This window comes from Epinephelus moara, chromosome 8, assembly GCF_006386435.1.
Source record: "Epinephelus moara isolate mb chromosome 8, YSFRI_EMoa_1.0, whole genome shotgun sequence".
In the NCBI taxonomy this organism is placed as follows: domain Eukaryota; kingdom Metazoa; phylum Chordata; class Actinopteri; order Perciformes; family Serranidae; genus Epinephelus; species Epinephelus moara.
The window spans coordinates 8,779,456-8,797,731 of NC_065513.1; the positions used below are offsets into that span (position 1 = coordinate 8,779,456).

At 39.6% G+C, this 18,276-nt stretch overlaps 1 protein-coding gene across 1 annotated transcript in view; it reads left to right on the top strand.

The window, feature by feature from the left end:
* zmat4a (zinc finger, matrin-type 4a) overlaps positions 1 to 18,276 on the top strand; it is a 182,543-nt gene that overhangs the window by 108,664 nt on the left and 55,603 nt on the right. The window contains exon 4 of the mRNA XM_050050876.1: positions 13,759 to 13,915. Within this exon, the coding sequence (XP_049906833.1) occupies positions 13,759 to 13,915 (157 nt within the window). The remainder of the gene's footprint in view (positions 1 to 13,758; positions 13,916 to 18,276) is intronic.

The following is an 18,276-nucleotide window of genomic DNA, read 5'->3' on the forward strand; positions in this document are numbered from 1 at the left end:
TTAATTATTCTGATAATTTTCACTTGAAACAGCTCGTCCTGCCCCTGAATATCCAATCAGCCGCAGTGTGAAGTCACGTACCGGCCCTCTGGGGCCACCAAGTATCATTCATGTGCTCCTCGGATGGTCCGATTTCCCATGTCGGGAAGTCGTTCTTACTTCATTGTGTGTTCATGAGCATTTAAGTCGTAATGTGGAGACATCATGGACATTACAAAGAAGATGTGTTGTATTTTATCACTCAAAATGTTTAAAAAAAACGTTGTCAACCGTTTCCACTGAAATATTGCTTTACGGTAAGAAACTCATTTTTCTGATTATTCCGAGATCACATGAGGCAGCGCCACTGTGCAGCGGTCACATTCAAGATCAACATGGCTAACGTTTCCAGCTGATCCAAGAGGCTTTTTAACCATATAGGTTATAAAGTAACGACGCATAGTGCGTCCAAATTCACACCTGTTCTTCTCTATGGATTTTCTCCGCGACCGTGCATCATAGCGAGAACTCACGCATATCACGTGAAACAGCAGAACTGCAGCTTTCCAACAAGACCAATCACTCGTCAGTAGTCCCCCCGATAAAATTACACTAAAATTAAGTATAACAAAGCTTTCATACAGCTTTGCACACACATTACTCTTGGATGGATTACTCGCAAATCATTGTGCTGTCATCCCATCACGCTATAAATACAGACCAACCACAAAATAAAAACCCATTATACAGATCTTGTTACCAATCACTTCATATAGTGAGGAATATCATATCTTACCACATCTTAGGCTTGCGTGTGTTTCTCCCTGTCTATCCACATTTGTAGTCCAGCTTTCAAGATGCAAATATCTCCATATTGTCCAGTTGACATAAGACCAGCACACTTCACCTTTGCGCACCCAGACAACTGTAACCAAATTATGTTGCTGACAGGGCCATAGTCACCATATACATTGAGGGGGACATGTGTCCCCCCCAATGCCCAAAATCCCCCCCAATATATAACTGAAACTGAAAAACAACAACAAAAAACATTCAGGTCAGGTCAAAGAGCAGTGATACTATGGGATGTGCATTGTATTAAGTTGTAGGGTATGCCTGCATTTATTTCTTTAATCAGAACACAAAATGAATTTCCACTTAGCTGTAATAAAATGTTTTCTGATTAAGACTGACAATGACTCAGTGAATACCTCACTCAGTTTTGTTTGATTAATGGTAAAACAGGTCTCTGTTCACATTCAAAGGTATTTGTGTGGGCAAACTGATGAAAATTAGTCTGTTTATGACCACAGTGCATTGTTCAGTCATTGTAGAGCCAAATTAATTCAAATTTACCCATTGAACGGGTCACCTCAGCCATCATCACAACAACTGCCCCCCCTGAGAAATTTGGCAGGAGCCGCCACTGGGGCTTGAATTTATGAGGTTTCAGTGTTTGTAATTTAGAGAATAGTGCACTATTCTATTGCAGCCCTGAAGTGTAGTCTGACAGAATTACTGAAATTTGGGGTAAATATCATACAATGTGTGTAATTTTCGGACTGTGAATTTGTTTGGGAAATTGTCTGGGCCTCATCATCAAGGTGAGGCATTGACTCCAACAACAGAAAACTAATTTGGGTGAATATGTCAGCTTCATATGGTTCATCAAAAGCGCTGAGCGTGCAGTCACCACAGCTGTACGTTTTGCTGAGTTGGTGTAACTGATCAGAACATCCTCCGAGTCCCTCAGCTGGGTCATTCACAGTGTGAACCTGCTGTTCACAATTATGTTACACAGTGAAAAGCTTAGATAAGAATGAGTGGGGGATTGTTTAACCTTGTGAAAAGACAAAGAGAAGGCGGCAAATGTTAGATTGAGGCAAATGTGTCAATCAGTGGGCTTCATGCAAGTATGTTGTTTTTAATTCTTATCCTCTCTTCTACTGTGTGAGGTGTCAGATTCAGCAAACCCTCTGAACTGCACACATTTGCGGTAAATTGCTTGTGTTAACTTTAAGGGACAGTTCGCCCTAAAATAAGAAAAAATGCACATTTTTCCTCTTACCTGTAGTGCTATTTATAAGTCTAGAATGTTTTGGTGTGAGTTGCTGAGTGTTGGAGATATAAGCTGTAGAGATGTCTACCTTTTCTCCAATATAATGGGACTAGATGGCACTTGGCTTTCAGTGCTCAAAGCACCAAAAAAATACATTTGAAAAACTCAACAGAAATCATGACCCAGCTATTCATGATAATCCACAGACTCTATTGTGAGCAGTTTCACATAGGCTCTATTTCTATTAGGGATGCATCGATTCATTGGCTGAACATTGGTATCAGCAGATATTCGCCCATCAGCCTATTAGCAAATAAGATGACATTCACTGATGGCAGTGGCCAATGTTTTTCTGTTTTGTCACATCAATTTTGTGCAGTCTAAAAAGCAGGGCTCCAGACTAATGGCCATAAACTTAAATTATTGAGCAGGTACAAGAAGAATACAATGACTGTCTGGCAAATGGACTCTGTGATTTCACTGTTGTGTGACGAGATGGCTAGTAGCAGCCGGCGTCCCATCATCCCGGGGCCAATAGAAAACGTGTTTGGAATGAACAGACTTCTTCCCACAGACACTTCAAGGATGAAAGGACGCAATAAACTCACTATCATCTTGTCAGGGGACGCAACCTATTGTTCCTGATAATGCTACATTCTGAACAACAAATCCCTGTTAAATAGTCAGCAGAAGAGGTAGTTAACATTAGCTGTTAGCAGCTGAGGGCTAGAACTAACAGCTCACAGAGGTTGCATTGAGTTACATTATGATGCATTCAAGCTCCATTCAGTAAAAATGAGTATTGGTTGAAGGTAAATTATAATGTTCTCATGACGTGTTCCTTGTAGTCTTGTAAAATTTAGCTTTTGGTGAGAAACGTGAAAAAATACAGCTGTTTGAAGGAGAAATTTGTTGATGTTTTCTCAGAATTTTTTTTTCTTTTCTAAAAAATGTTTTTATTTATGTGAAAGTTTTTATCAAAGGTTGTCTGATTGAATTTGTGCTCATATTAACATAAAGGACTTAACTACTTTAAAATAGTTATCAGTTATATAGTTATAGTTGTAGTTGAATAGTTATTATACGTACAAAAACAAAATGAACAACAATAGAAAAACATTGGTATCAGTTATTGGCCAAATAGTTATTTTAAACATCAGTATGGCCCAGAATTTCAAACCAGTGCATCTCTACTTTCTATTGAACTACGTCAGCTCACCATATCCTTCTGCTTGGTGATACAGTTGGGTGTAGTATAAGTCCTACATGAGACTGATCACAATAAGGAGTAGAGGATTAGCAACCCAAAGAAGCCACAAAATAAGGCAGTGTTGTTATTATTACATCATTAAAGGAGAACTACGGGCTGCTTGCATTAGCATTTTCATCACATTTTACAGCAGTAAAAATGAGTAAAGTGAATGAACAGACTGAAAACTTTATCTTATGAGGGAAAACTGATGTTGAGTTTGGGGAATAATTTGCAGTTGGAAAAAAGGTAATGAATTGCAATATATGGCAATGCATTTTATTGTAATACTCAGCATATCATATCACAATTATATCGTATCATGCCCTAAGTATCGTGATAATATTGTATCATGGGTCCTCTGGCGATTCTCATACCTACTGTCAGTAATGTTGGTGTTTTCAAACCGCGCTTTAATTACCACTAACTTTTGAGGACACCAATCAATTCACAGTAACTGCATATGGCTATTAGCACTGATCTCAGTGAATTGGACTGTTTATGGGACAAGGCTCATTTGCAGCTCAATCTTTGGCCACCTGTATGCATACTACCTCATTTAAATACGTGCAAATCGCACAGGAGAACCAAGATGCGGTTTTCTTGGCAGAGCAGTTAGGGGTGCATTTCACCCTTTGTGGGTGCTTTAAGAATTGCACTGTTTCTTTTTGTCTTAATTGCACAGGTGTAGCAGCTGCAAAAGCTGCGCAAACTTTTCGTGAATTTGTCCATCATAGTAGAATGTGTAAAGCCACTTTACTGTCGCCTTGTAACACACTTTCTAGGTGAGTCCAGGGAGGATTTTTTTCTCTGTTGCTGTTGATACTGCCTGCCATTTATTTGAAGGTCATTTTATTGTGTGTGTGGCTGAAGCTGCAGCAGCAGCAGCAGTGACCACAGTGCCAGCCCAGCTCAGCGCTCCCCTGTATGCTCCGCTTGGCAGCAATGGACTGCATTGTCCACAGCTATGTTGGGAGCAAGTCCTTTTTATCCATTTTTGCAGGGATACCCTTGCACTTGGCTGTCCTATTTCTTCCATGTGTGCCTTAGGGGAGATGCACATGAGTAGTAAGTGTTCCCTGACCTCCAGATTTAGCCCAGGCATTATAGACTAAGCCAGGCCAGGATCAAGCCAATCCAGTCCAGGCTAACCACAGCCCAAAGCTATTACCTCAAGCAGTGCAGCTTGATGACTCCGGCGCTAAGAAGAAAACGATGCATCCCAGATGAAGTCTCTGCAAACCTGAGCATGTTGGCACCGCTGTGTGTCTGATGCAGCGACAAAAGAAAACAACAACAGTGTGGCGCAGTAAGACATCACACTGGCCGTCTTTATTACGCCACAAATACAGGCAGGCAAGGACACGCTGTTTCACTTAAAGCAAGATGAATATGTGCAGGGCAGCGCTGACAGCAAAGAGAATTTACAGCTTGCAAATCAAAAAGATTATTTTATTATGCCTCACATGAATGGGAATGAGGCAGACCCTCTTCCACACACACACACACACACACACACACACACACACACTCTCACTCTCTTTTTCTTTCTCTCACTCCTCAAAATGCAGTGTCTCTCTCCATCTCTCCCTCTCTCTGTCTTCCTGCCTCCATCAGTTACATATTCAGAGAAGTGCAGCGCAGCAGTATATTCTGCCAATGCAGAACTCCAATTATTTCTCACTGTTGGGTTGAGATTACACAAAAAACGAAGCACACCACACATGACTGCTGAAATATGGCAGAGGTTGGATATGTTGTGTTTCAGATGACTCATGAGTTTTCTGGAACCAGAAAGAAAGGAAAAAAAAAAAGATATTTAAAACTATGTTGCTGAGCTTATCAGAAATTACTCCACATTCCTAAACTTCGATAATCATTTCACACTGGAATTACAACTCCGCTGCACATGCTGTCCGAAATACAGTACGCTGATAAAGCTTCTTTCTGTCTGGCATGTCTGTATATTACACTGTGATTGCCAATCTAGCAACATACACCTACCTACCGCTTCATTAATTACATTTCCCTGCAATTAGCTCCTCGTTTATCCAGTTTTAATTAACCATGAAATTATGGATCCTTCCTCTTTGGAGGTGGCGTCTCATCTCCTGGTGTATTTTGGTCTCTTCCTGAATATATATTTGCTCATTATGACTATGAAATTCTGCAATCCAGTGGCTCCTCTGTCTCTGCCCTGGTAGCTGAAGGAAAGGGTGTGTGTGTATACGTGTGTGCTAAGAGTTAGTGAAGGACAAGGCCAAGGGCGGAAGGAGGGGCTGTGTGCGTGTGTGTGTGTGTGTGTGTTTGTGTGTGTGTGTCTCAGAGTGACTCAGAGTGCAGCAGTGTTCTTCTGTTATCACACACTGTGGGTGGAAGAACTGTGTCTTTGTCTACTCGTCCACACATGCACACACTCACAGACACAGTGGTGATCTGCACCAGATTACAGCTTACTACAAATAGCTTTTCAGTGAAGGGGCCAATTTGAAATTGCAGTATGGGACTCCCTGCTGGGGTAACACATCCGCTCCCAAACCCCCTTTGTTTATGAAGTGGTTTTCAAAGATATTTTATTCCTCGAATGTAGTGGCTCATATACACACATTTCAAAGCTGGGGACACGATCAAGATAATCAGATGGACATGTATCTTGAGGTGTATTTTCCAAGCATCTTGGGGTAGGATAACAGTCCTACCTGGTCAAATATTCTCAGTGACACATCTTTGGTCCTGTTTTTAGGACTAAGAGTCAAAGCACCTCTCAGCTCCAGAGCTACAGATGACATTCCTAAAAGATTGTTTAAAAGTAAAAGCATGCTCTTTCAGAAACCTCTCTGCAGAATCCTCATGATACTTTTTTGCAATGGGCAAAATGCAGCTGTGTAAAAGTGGTGAATCTGTTGACTTACAGAGTCTGTCAAAATTGACAGACTCTGTAAGTCAACCTCCTGGACTTAAAAGTGCCAAAAACTGCAGTTCCTCAAATAGCCATTTGAGACTGGTTCCAAGAGCAAGTCAATCCAAATAGACCCTCCATGTTAAAATGGCCAACGTTACAGAAAAAATAAACGTGTTTACAGCCTGGTACAAAAAACAATTTTCGTTTACTAATTTACCCGTTCATGACAACTTTACGGGGGTGAATTTTTATGTAACTCACCTATTTATATGTTATTAAGGCTTAAAATTATGTATAATTATGGGCTTGAGCACTTCAAGTTCTGATAGGTGCTGTCAGTTGACAAGTAGCTACCAAGGGATCAGCATTGATTAGGTAACATAACCGCGTTGTAACCCCAGATTAACAGAGTATCAGCATAGCTGTAGTGGTCACTAATTAAGTGTGTTTTCAGTTCATGAAAGCTAATGTGATGTTCTCGTCACTTAAAAAGTCTTGTTCAGCTTTTGGTTGTACTAAAAGACCACTTAGGGAGTCAGATCCTGTAAGTTCATTTTAGTGGTTCTATGCCTGTTTTTTGCCAGAGAAAATCTGAATTAGCATTATCACAGTTAACCCTAGCTGTAAATGCACAATGCTAACAAAGCTAGCAACTAGCGTTAAGGTTATCTCCTCTCTCTTGTTCAAAATTCAAATTGGTCACTTCTTGCTCCAAAAACCCAAGATGGCGATGGGCAAAATGCTAAACTGAAGGCTTCAAAACATGAGTCCACACACAAATGGGTGACGTCGTGCTGACTACGTCCATTACTGTATACAGGCTATGGTGATAAATCAAACTTTGATCGCCCTCTCAGCATCTCATAAAGATACTGCTCGTGTTGAGGCTCCTTGGTGAGAGAGAGCAACAGTAAAATTTACTTGAGCACAATTATATTCCCCCAAGTGGATGTGACCTGCATAATGAAGGACAACTTAATTATAACAAGCAAAATACAATATAGGATCCTAAAGATGAAATATTGCAAAAAAGTTTTAAGGCTTGGCTTCGATGGAATAGTTTATGTAACAATAAAGGCAAATTGTGACAAAGTGGATTGTAGAATGGAAAAAGACTTAACATATAAGCCATGACATAAAAGAAGCAGGTCACATGCCTCATTCGTTATCTAAGCTTTCACTGAAAAGATGAAAAATGGTTGTAGATGATAACATTAGATCTGTGTGGAGCAATGAGGAAACTCAATTTAATACATGACACAAACATGAATGCCATATTTTCATAATGTTTTCTACATGCTACATCCGATTGAGAATGGATTGCCACTCTGTTGATTGTGTCATATCATTTATTTGTGTCTTCTTGTGTAATGTTGTAATGGAGCTCAGCTGGAGAAATAGCTCCACTAACAGTTGTGGATGGAAATACACACACATTTGCATATTATTTTGCCTATTTTTTGGAAATTTTTTCTCACATTGAGATTGAGACCTGAACATAGTGAAAGACAACTAGGGCAGCATCTAGGATGCCTGACAGCAGCCCAAGGAAAAGATGAGCATGTACTGTTTTTTTAATCAATCATCAATTTTCAACCAATTTTATTTATAAAGCCCAATATCACAAATAACAATTTGCCTCAGAGGGATTTACAGCATACGACATCCCTCTGTTCTTTGGACCCTCACAGCGGATAAGGAAAAACTCCCCCCCAAAAAAAACCTTCAACAGGGTGTGCTGAGTGAGACATTTTTAGCCGTTAATCGTCTTATCTTGAAGCTTTAACATGTTTTAACAGCACACAACTGGAAGTATGGTGAAAGGAAAGGGAAAAGATGTTGTCTGTGCTGTCAGGTGGAAGAGTGAAGTTGGTCCCTGGCATCTTCTTCTTCAAGTAGTGACAAATCTTATAAATGGTCAGGGTTTAAGGTGTTGTCTACGATTGTATCTCGGTCTGTCAATCAGCTTATCTAATACAGTAGCCATGTTGACAGGCACATTATTGTGCAGAATGATAATGTCACAGTAACAGGTGTGTGTGTAATTTTCAAGTTAAAGTTCATTGGAATCAAAGAACTCCTCAGACAAGATATAAAGCACTTGGCACAAAGCACAGAGTGTTGTGCAGTGTCCCATTCAAAAGCTCACCAACTCTTTTTGTGGATGATGCATTGGCCAATTTGATTTTGACACAAGCACAATAACACATTAAGCGATTGTATCATCCCCTCCTAAACTGTTTTAACATCCTCTGCCCTCAGCTTATTCAGAGAGCTGGATGTCTGCTCACTGCGATTTAGAACCGCTCACACAATGACATTAGTTTCCTCTTGGGAGAAGCTTTTGTGTTGGAGCCAAACAGTTCTGTTCCATCATGAAAAACCAGAGTGCTGTGACATGGAGTGCAACACTTTGAAAAGGAGGGCAAGAGGTAATTTCTCCCTCCTGTGTAAGCTAAATCATGAAACCATTAATTAGTTTAATCGCTAGCCTCATTAGTGTAAGTGTTACATGAAATATATTGTGGTTATGGACATGGTTATGTTGGCTTATTAAGCTGAATGTTTATGTGGGGTCTTGGTCAAAGGTCACATGACCCTCCACTGGTACCAAATGATGTGGAAAACAGTCATTTGTCTGATGAAGAATGGTGAGTTTAAATGTCACCTGTGTTAATGTTGCTTTTACCGATGAGAACGGTTTGCCTTCTATATGACTATATAACTATGTTAATACTTGGAAAGCATTTCCATAAAGTAAGCACACATTTTGCACCACATGAATATAATTAAGAGTCATGTCACATACAGCCAGGGCTTGTAGTTCAGTCAATCAGTGTTGCTTTGATCCAGTGTATCAAAGCACAAACAACGCTGTTGGCTTTTTCCAATTTCATAGTTTCAGCAGACCATTATGAATGTTGCATTTCAGTAATTTCATGCATCCCCCCCCCCCCACCACCACCACCACCACGGTCACATTTTTGGAACACAGATGGTCAGTAGCTTTGCTATCTCTGTTTACAGTATGTATACCAGAGCAGAGACCTTGTCATGTTGTTTCATGGTGTAATGTGGAAAATAGTAGGGTGAGATGGATAGTTTTGTTGATATATGGCATCATGTTTTGACTTTATTTCAAAGAAAGAAGTCTACTTGCCAGTAAAGGATTACTTTGACCTTTTCTTTGGAACTTCCTTATTTGCTTTCTTGAGGAGAGTTAGATGAAAGGTTTGATATAACTTATGTTTGTACACTAAATATGCAGCTATAATTTTTAACCGATTAGCTTATCTTAGCATGTAGACTGGAAAGAGCTAGTCTGACTCTGTTTAAAGGTAAAATATAAATTACAACATCTGGCAAAACAACCAACATCTCTTAAGCTGTAAAGCAAGCAACCAGCTCCAAGAAATCTCTGCACCCGGTGAAGAAATAAGTCCTGTACCTAACCCTCCATAACAATTTGCTGTATTTACACATTGACTTTTGTAGGACTGAAAAAGCCAAAAAAAAAAACTGAAAGAGGTTTAGAGGTGCTGGTAGGTGGATTTTACCTTTGGACAGAGCCAAGCTAGTGACTTCCCCCAGTTGCCATATTTTTTTTGTGTGTGTTTCTAAGTGACAGCCATTTTTGGAATTGATCCACTACTGTGTGAGAGTGCTGCAGCCCCGCAGCCACGCTGCAAAGTAACCACTCAGGGCATGTGCTCACATGGACCAGATTCTGCAGAGAGGTTTCTGAAAAAGCATGCTTTTACTATTAAACAATCTTTTAAGAATGTCATCTGCAGCCCTGGAGCTGAGAGGTAACAGAATGCTTTGACTCCTGGGGCGTCGGTAGCGTAGTGGATAGTGCCGGCACCCCATGTACAGAGGCGATGCCTCGCTGCAGTGGTCGCAGGCTCGACTCCGGCTTGCGACCATTTCTGCATGTCACCCCTCGCTCTCTCTCTCACCCCCTTTCATTCTGTCCTATACAATAAAGGCAAAAAAGCCCAAAAAATAATCTTAAAAAAAAAAGAATGCTTTGACTCCTAGTCCTAAAAACAGGACCAAAGATATGTCACTGAGAATATTTGACCAGGTAGGACTGTTATCCTACACCTCAAGATGCATGTCCATCTGATTGTCTTGATCATGTCCACAACCAAGATGTTTTTATGAGTTTTATTTTATTTCTCTCAACTTTGAATAAAGTGTGTTTTATGATGATAAATTACTCTTTATTTAGGTGGAGTCTGGTGGCTGTGAGAATTGTGATTTGGGGGCTGTTTCTGATGAAACAAAAATGATCTTACTCTTTAACAAAAAGGTCTGTCTCTGTAGGGATCCTTTCCATTATGTTGTCAGACACTTAAAATAATAATCTGAGTGTCAGTCACTTGCAAAAAGAATTGATTTTTAGTGAATTGAAGGTGTGCACCTGCCCCAAGTGGTTACATAGCAGCCTGTTTTGCAGCTGTCGGCTGCAGCCGTCTCGCTCAGTACTGGACCAATTTCAAAAATTGCTGTTTCGACATGGACACAAAAACATGGCAAACTAGGGTCCAGGCAGAAAAGAGCAAACAGTTGCTGAATGCAGTTCACAGTCTGCAGTCATTTTGTAATTCAGGTTATGTCTGTGTAAAATAAAGGGAGATTTGCATTCCTTCATATGGGTGCATATGAAATACTAAGCGAAAGGTGTGATTATTCACAAGTAACAGAAGTAATTTTTCTGCCTACGTTAAGTGAAAGATGAAAGTCCGTTTCATTTGTTTGTTTCTGTCTCCCTCTAGACAGAGAAGAAAATGTTCTCTGTATATAGACTAATGCAGTGAATACAGGAGTCCCTCTGCTGGCTTATTGAAAGTGATTGAGTGGTGCTGAGAGTAATTAAGTGGTGCTGAAATCAGCTGTCAGTTTGTTTAAGCAGAGTCAAAAGCAAATGCTTTTTAAAAAGCTCTACAAAAAAGTCAGGGTAAACTGGCAGCTGTTGCATCCCGGCTCACATCAAACAGTCTTAATGAGTATGAGCAATGTAAACGTGGCTTAAATTTTAAGTTTGCATTTGTAGCAATGTAAACGTGGCTTAAATTTTAAGTTTGCATTTGTAATGAGTTTGGCAACTGTCCAAATTATTTGTCAGAAGAGATGGATACATGTGTTAACACTGAATTACTATCAGTGAACATACCAGATAAATCAACCTTGATTAAATTACAGTTTAATTAAACAGATCTGAAATGACATCGGGCTAAGTACATCTGCTGTTGTTTATGAAAGATCAATTTTTAAAAGTCAGGTTTAAAATCATAGGTGCAGTCATCAAAAAGTGTCCTTATCTTGAAGCAATATGATTGTTGAAACACTTAAACACAAAATCCATATCTATGTGTGATTGGTATGTATCACCAAAGACATTAAGGGCTTCTTTTGGGTACCATGGATGTCTGTACCAAATGTAATGAAGATCCATCCCATCCAATGTTTCTATTTATATATAATTTATATATTTAGAAAAGTGTCTAAAGCTGGAGTTATGGTTCTGTGTAGAAACATGCTAACATCTCTGCAAGCCTATGCAGAGAAAGGTGTTAACCATGTTAACCAAACAAGGAAACCACAGGTAACAGAGGCTTGCAGAGGACCTGATGTTCACACCTCTCAATCCTGTCATGTGGATCTGCACATCAAGCAAGCTGATTGGTTGATCCAGCTCATGTTGGGAAGCAGTATAACATGTAATCATGTACTCAAATCCATATAAAAGAAGCCACGTGAACATTTCTGACTTCTGTGCACAATATGGACATAGCTGTCGATATCCATGGTACCCTGGAGATCCATCGTGCAGTTTGCATGGCTGGAGATCCATCGTGCAGTTTGCATGGCCATGTGGAAAGTCGAAGCTGTTAGCTATGCTTGCTAACACTGGACATTGTGCATGTTATTTTAACACCTAATATGGGCAGTTATTGTGTTGAATAGTTAGCTATATATTTCTATGCTGGGTTAAACCCTATACAGTAATGTTTTCAAAAATGCTTGTTAGACAGTTTGAAACTGTGGACTGTATAAAATAATGGACGTAGCCAACATGACATCACCCATTGATTGTCGCCTCCCATCTTGAAGTCTCAAGTTTGGTATTTTGGCTGTCGCCATCTTGGTTTTTTGGAGTAGGAAGTGACCATATTTTAATCCACTCAAAGCCCGCACTCTAAGTGTGTGTGTATATACATGTATGTATATATATGTATATATATATATATATATATATTTATATATATATACATTTCACAATTCAAATGATAAAAATTATGAAAAAGGGTGCAACCAAATCATGTTCTGGCATGACCGACAGAGGAAGTTGGAGGAGCAGTGCTACCAACCAGTGCTGTTTTTTGTACAAGGCTGTAAACATGTTTACTTCTGCTGTAATATAAGGCATTTTAACATTGGGGTCTATGGCGATTGACTCACCATTGGAGCCAGCCTCAAGTGGCCATTAGAGGAACTGCAGCTTTTGCCACTTCCGCAATATCTTTATTTTTCAGCCCCCAAGGTTGCTGTTCGTTGTTCACAATAGTGTATGGGGTTGAAAAAAAATTAACCGATAGAGAAGCTGTTTTTGTGCCAGCGCACATTTCATACCTTAAATTACAGTAGAGACAGTGTAAGGTGGTAATAAAAATTACTGCCCACTGGAGAACAAAAGAGTGAATTTGAACAGACCAAATATGTATACAAACAAACATCAAACAGATATGAATGAATTTCTTAGCAACAATTAATTTTGATTTCAGTTTGACTTCAATAAAATTCTAAATTAAAAACATGGCCTACAAAAAGCTACATCAGCAGAAAAATAATAAAAGTCATACTGTGACTGTGTTAAAAATATTCATATCATGGATGTGAATGGCCTAATTATCTCAGTTTCTCAAGCTGAGACAATTCAACTGAAAATACACGTACACATTTCTCCATGCTCAGGCCTGCTGTTAACTTACTATATCTGGTAGAATACACCAGGCGGAGGAGCAGACATCTGAGTGAGGTCAGAGAGTTCACTTCCCTCTCCTCTCCCTCCACTCTGAATATCAGCCCTTCCTTGGCCCATCCTTCCTGGCGGGGCACAGTTTTCCTCTCCTCCCTCTCGCTTCTCAGTAAAAAACTGTAGCATCCATCTCCCAGCGTTTGTGTCCTCCACATTCTCTGAGGATAATAGGTTTTGTTGCAGCTCGCACAGATGGAGGCTCAGGGAGCGGTCCACCATCAGCTGCACTGGCCCCACTATCACCCCTTAAAACAGAGTCGACTCCATTTGCATCCCAACAGGATTGAAAGACTTTAGGCGAGGAGTGTTGCGCCCCTCCCCTCATCTGAAGCTGAAGTGGTAGAGATTAGTGATGTGTTCAGTGTGCAGCTGTCTTACTAGAACACCATACTGTGCTTTCTACATACTGTAATACATTATATATGTTTGATTGGATCCTGTTTTAAAAGCTTCCAAAGATAAATAAATGTTGTATTAGAGTCTTTGATATATCATTGATACGATTTTTCTTTGTGTTTTTTTAGGGCAGCGACAAGGGTGACGTGGACAAGAATAAGTGCTGCACGCTGTGTAACATGTCCTTCACCTCAGCAGTGGTGGCACAGTCACACTACCAGGGTAAAATCCACGCCAAGAGGCTAAAACTGCTACTGGGGGAGCAGCCTGCCATCATGTCCAAAGGTATAGCCCCTGTTCAAAATGCATTGTGGGTATAAATAAAAGAGGAGTTACAGTCAGTCTGTCCAAAGGGGATTTATTATTAAGGAGAAAAATAACCAAGGAATTAAAGCCAGGATGCCATATGTGTTGGGAATGTTTGGTAGTGTTGTTATGTACGTGTGAAGTGGAGTAGAACAACATAGCTGGATTTAAATAATTATGTAGCTCTCAATTCACACTCTGTGTGTGTGTGTGTGTGTGTGTGTGTGTGTGTGTGTGTGTGTGATTTCCTACATCTCTCCCACTGTTGACTCTAAGCTGGCTGATGTATTATTACCCGGCGCGTGTATTAGTGTACAGCTGCACTGTCTTAATTCAGTGCTGTGAAACATCACATTCCCACAGAGGTACTGTTGGGGTCAGAATATACTGTTAGCCCAAAGGCTAAATCCATACAGCATCATGGCCACTGGAGGAAGAGTTCACTCTAGATGTGTGTGTAGCTGAGCATCTTCTGTGTACTTGTTATGTCTTGAGTCACTGCTTTGGTATTAGCGCTTGTTTTGGCATTTGCAGTGCACTATTGAATTAATGCCCTTAATTTGTCTTGTAGGGGAAATACCTTTTTGAGAATGTTTGAACTCGTAATAAAGTTTGGGGCACCACCCTCCTAATGAGGGAAGCGACTAATCAAATTAATAACTCCGTAAACCAATTATTAATTCGTCTGCATGCTTATCAATAATGAATCAATCTCAATATCTGGGTTATGAATTCTCCATACAGTGATCTTAATTCCTGCTCAAAAGAAATATCCACAGACAACGACTAAATGAAAATTTATTTACCGTAAAACTTGGTGTATAAGTCGCACTTTTTTCCCCTTTTTTTCATCTAAAAAGTTGGGTGCGACCTATAGACCAAGGTAAATGCTGACATAGGTAATTTGACCCACAAGATGGCGCTACGTAGTAATTTAAACTCATTCATTTGAGTAAGCATGTATAGTTACAGCCCACACTGTAATAAGGTACTGTAATGCTGTCTTCTTAAAAAAGAAAAAAGAAGTTTAACGTTAATTTAAACTAATTTTTATGGCTCAGATGTTGTTATACCGTAATTTTATTTCCTGAAGAGGTTGTTTGGAAAATTGCAATCTGAAAAGTAACCAAAGCTGCTTAAGAGGTTATTGTGTTGTGAATGTGTTTCAAATTAAAAATAAAGGGAAGCAGTGTAGGAATAACTTGTATAACGTTTTTATTAACAAATAGTAATATAAAACCTTGTTTTCCCTGTTTGAGACCTTAAAAAATAGACTGCGACCTATATTCCGAGTTTTACGGTAAGCTAAATGGGTAACAACTGAATAAATGAATGAGGATAATATGAAATAACACAAAATCAACAGTATGTATAAATGGATTAAAACAAGAAGTAACACTCGTGTGGGTTATTTAATTTGGCGATAGTGAGAGAGTATGTGGCTTATAGATAAATTGGGAACGCAGGGATGTGCAAAATATTTATCTAAGGAATCCTAAATTAAGATTAAGATAATTAAATCTCCTATTCGACATCAGCTCTTACCACTGCCCAGCCGGTCACCTGTGAGGGGAATTTGTTGCCTCCCTTCTTAGCAGCGAATCATGCAGATGTTTCTCCTGGGGCCCCGAACTGTCACTTTGCAACTCCCAGACTTTCCAGCAGAATGAAAGCGGCTGGCGCACTGTGGTGGGGGGAGCGGTTGAGCCTGCGACGTCCTGTGGGTGCCCCCAATGTTGGTTTCCTTACGCTGCAAAAAGCCTAAGGATGAGATCTAAGGATGGCTGAAAGAAGCGTTTGTCCAGTCGGGAGAAATNGCACTGTGGGGGGGGGGGGAGCGGTTGAGCCTGCGACGTCCTGTGGGTGCCCCCAATGTTGGTTTCCTTACACTGCAAAAAGCCTAAGGATGAGATCTAAGGATGGCTGAAAGAAGCGTTTGTCCAGTCGGGAGAAATACAGGGGTTGAATCCTAAATATCTGACCCCCGGTGGTCTCGTGGGTCTTGTTCATTGGTAATACTGGTTCAAGGGAAGTCCAGAGAGGCTGTTCCTCTACAGTCTCTTTACATTTATTCAGAAATAAATCAGTCCAAAGCTTTATCAAACATTGCCATCATATAGAATAGTTTCCATTTTGGAAAATACACTTATTGGCTGTCTTACAGAGAGTTCCAGTGGATGAGGCGGTTGATACCACTATAATGTCTATACGGTAATATCAAAATTATAATAAGGCCAGGTGCAATATTCAAATTACAGGAGCTGCAAATTTTGGATAAACGTAAAATGTGTTACAACATATCTTTATAAATAAAATATTGTGGTGCTGGAGGGATGCTTTGGCCTAAACATTTTCCAGACATAAGGAAACAATTTTGTTTGGTACAGGCCCCAAGCAAATATCACCTCATCATTATTTTTACAATTTATTTTAGTGAAAATGAAATGCAAAAATGTATATTCCCACTAAAATTGCAACACATGTTGCATTTGCAATATCAAAATTGCATTACTGTTAGTCCAGTCAAGTCCAAAGGTAAAAAAAATCCACCTAATAGCACATCTGACAATTAACAATTACCACATGTTATCTTGTTTTATTACCTCAGACAGAGATAGGCTAGCTGTTTCTCCCTGTTTGCAGTCTTAATGCTAAATAATGCTAAGCTAAGCTCATGTTTTGATGCAGAATATACTGTAGGTAGTGGACAGGTCGCCAGACAACCTTTCACTCTCACATTTACGCCTACAGCCATATTTAGAGTTATCAATTAACCTAACCTGCAAATGTTTGGACTGTGGGAGGAAAACCCACACTGACAAGGGGAAAACATGCAAACACAAACAGGCTCCCCCACCCTGGGGGTTCCAACCTCCCACCCTGGATTTGAACCAGGAACCACCTTGCTATAAGGCGAAAATGCTAACCACTGCACCACGGTGCGTTGTAATATTAAACTGAGAAAGCTACTGCAATATTGTCAGTAAATAAGTAACTTCAGGGGAATGATGTGCAATCTTAAGTTACATACAAATCACAGTTTACTTTATCCCCATTTGATAAAAAATAACATTATAGCTGACTTTCAGTGACTAGAAAACATTTTGAGGGGTTTATCCTAATGCTTTTTTTTTTACTTGTACATGGGAGATCTGAACATCAGATTGTAAGTTGACCACATTTGCAGAACAGAACTGAAGACATTTATAACTTTCGCCAAAAACCACATGCCCTGTTTCACAATCTCAGTATACATATGCAACTCATCAACTAAAGATACTTTGCTTATTAGATCTGATAGAAGTGTTTATGACATGGAACCTGAGTGAGTTATGGAATATGTAATACTGTAAGCATTCAGTCTACGGCACTTATTCATTCAAATAAACCACCAGATTGGTTATGTGGTAAAAGTAACCCAGATTTGAAAGGAAAAAGAACCACAAACAATGCACAGGATGCTCGGATTTTGTAGAAAATGGGACGCTGGATGACCGTGGTCTGACATTCACACGTAACTTCCATTAAGATTATCATTTCAGATGGTCAGTTGCCAACTTACTGTGTCTGTCTCCAATCCACTTTCACTCTCTGCCCTCATACTCCCCTACCTCCCACATTATTTTTGAGCTCACCTTGAGGTGTCAGCGCTGTACTTTCTCCTTCTCTCTCCAGCAAACTTAGGAACAAAACAAAAACAGATGTGGGATGATACAATAACAATGTGAGCACAGATTCATAAATGTTGGATTGTACATTTTTATAAACCTAACCAAGAACTTATGGTGCCTAAACAAAGTAAAAAGTGATACTAGAGGGGTAGTTGGATGCGTAGGGCCACAGACGAAGCCTCAGTATTTTGTAACCTGGGAGTAAGAATGTGTTACCCCTGGATATATCTAATAAGCTTTACAAAATGTTTAACACAGTAGAAAATACAGTATGTCTGCTTTACAAAATTGTGTTTATTTGTTTATGATTTGTATTAAAATTACTTTTACTGATATGATATAGAAATATTCATTTTACTTAAATCATATTTATGATTTCATGTAACAAATTAATTGAATTTGTCTCTTTTAAATTGCAAAATACTGGAAAGTTTTCCATTTTTAGGCCTCCAGAAACTATTAACTAGTCCATACCCATTGAGTGCACAGTTGCCCACGTACAGTTTCACATGGTGTGTGTTTGGGATACAGGTCATAGGAAATTGCAGATTAAATAGTCAACTGAACCCATTAAGAAGAGCAATGTATTCAGACAGAGTTTTTGTGAATTTGATAGTACGCTTGCTTGGCTACAGCTGGCTACGCTTGCTTGGCTACAGCTGATGTCCA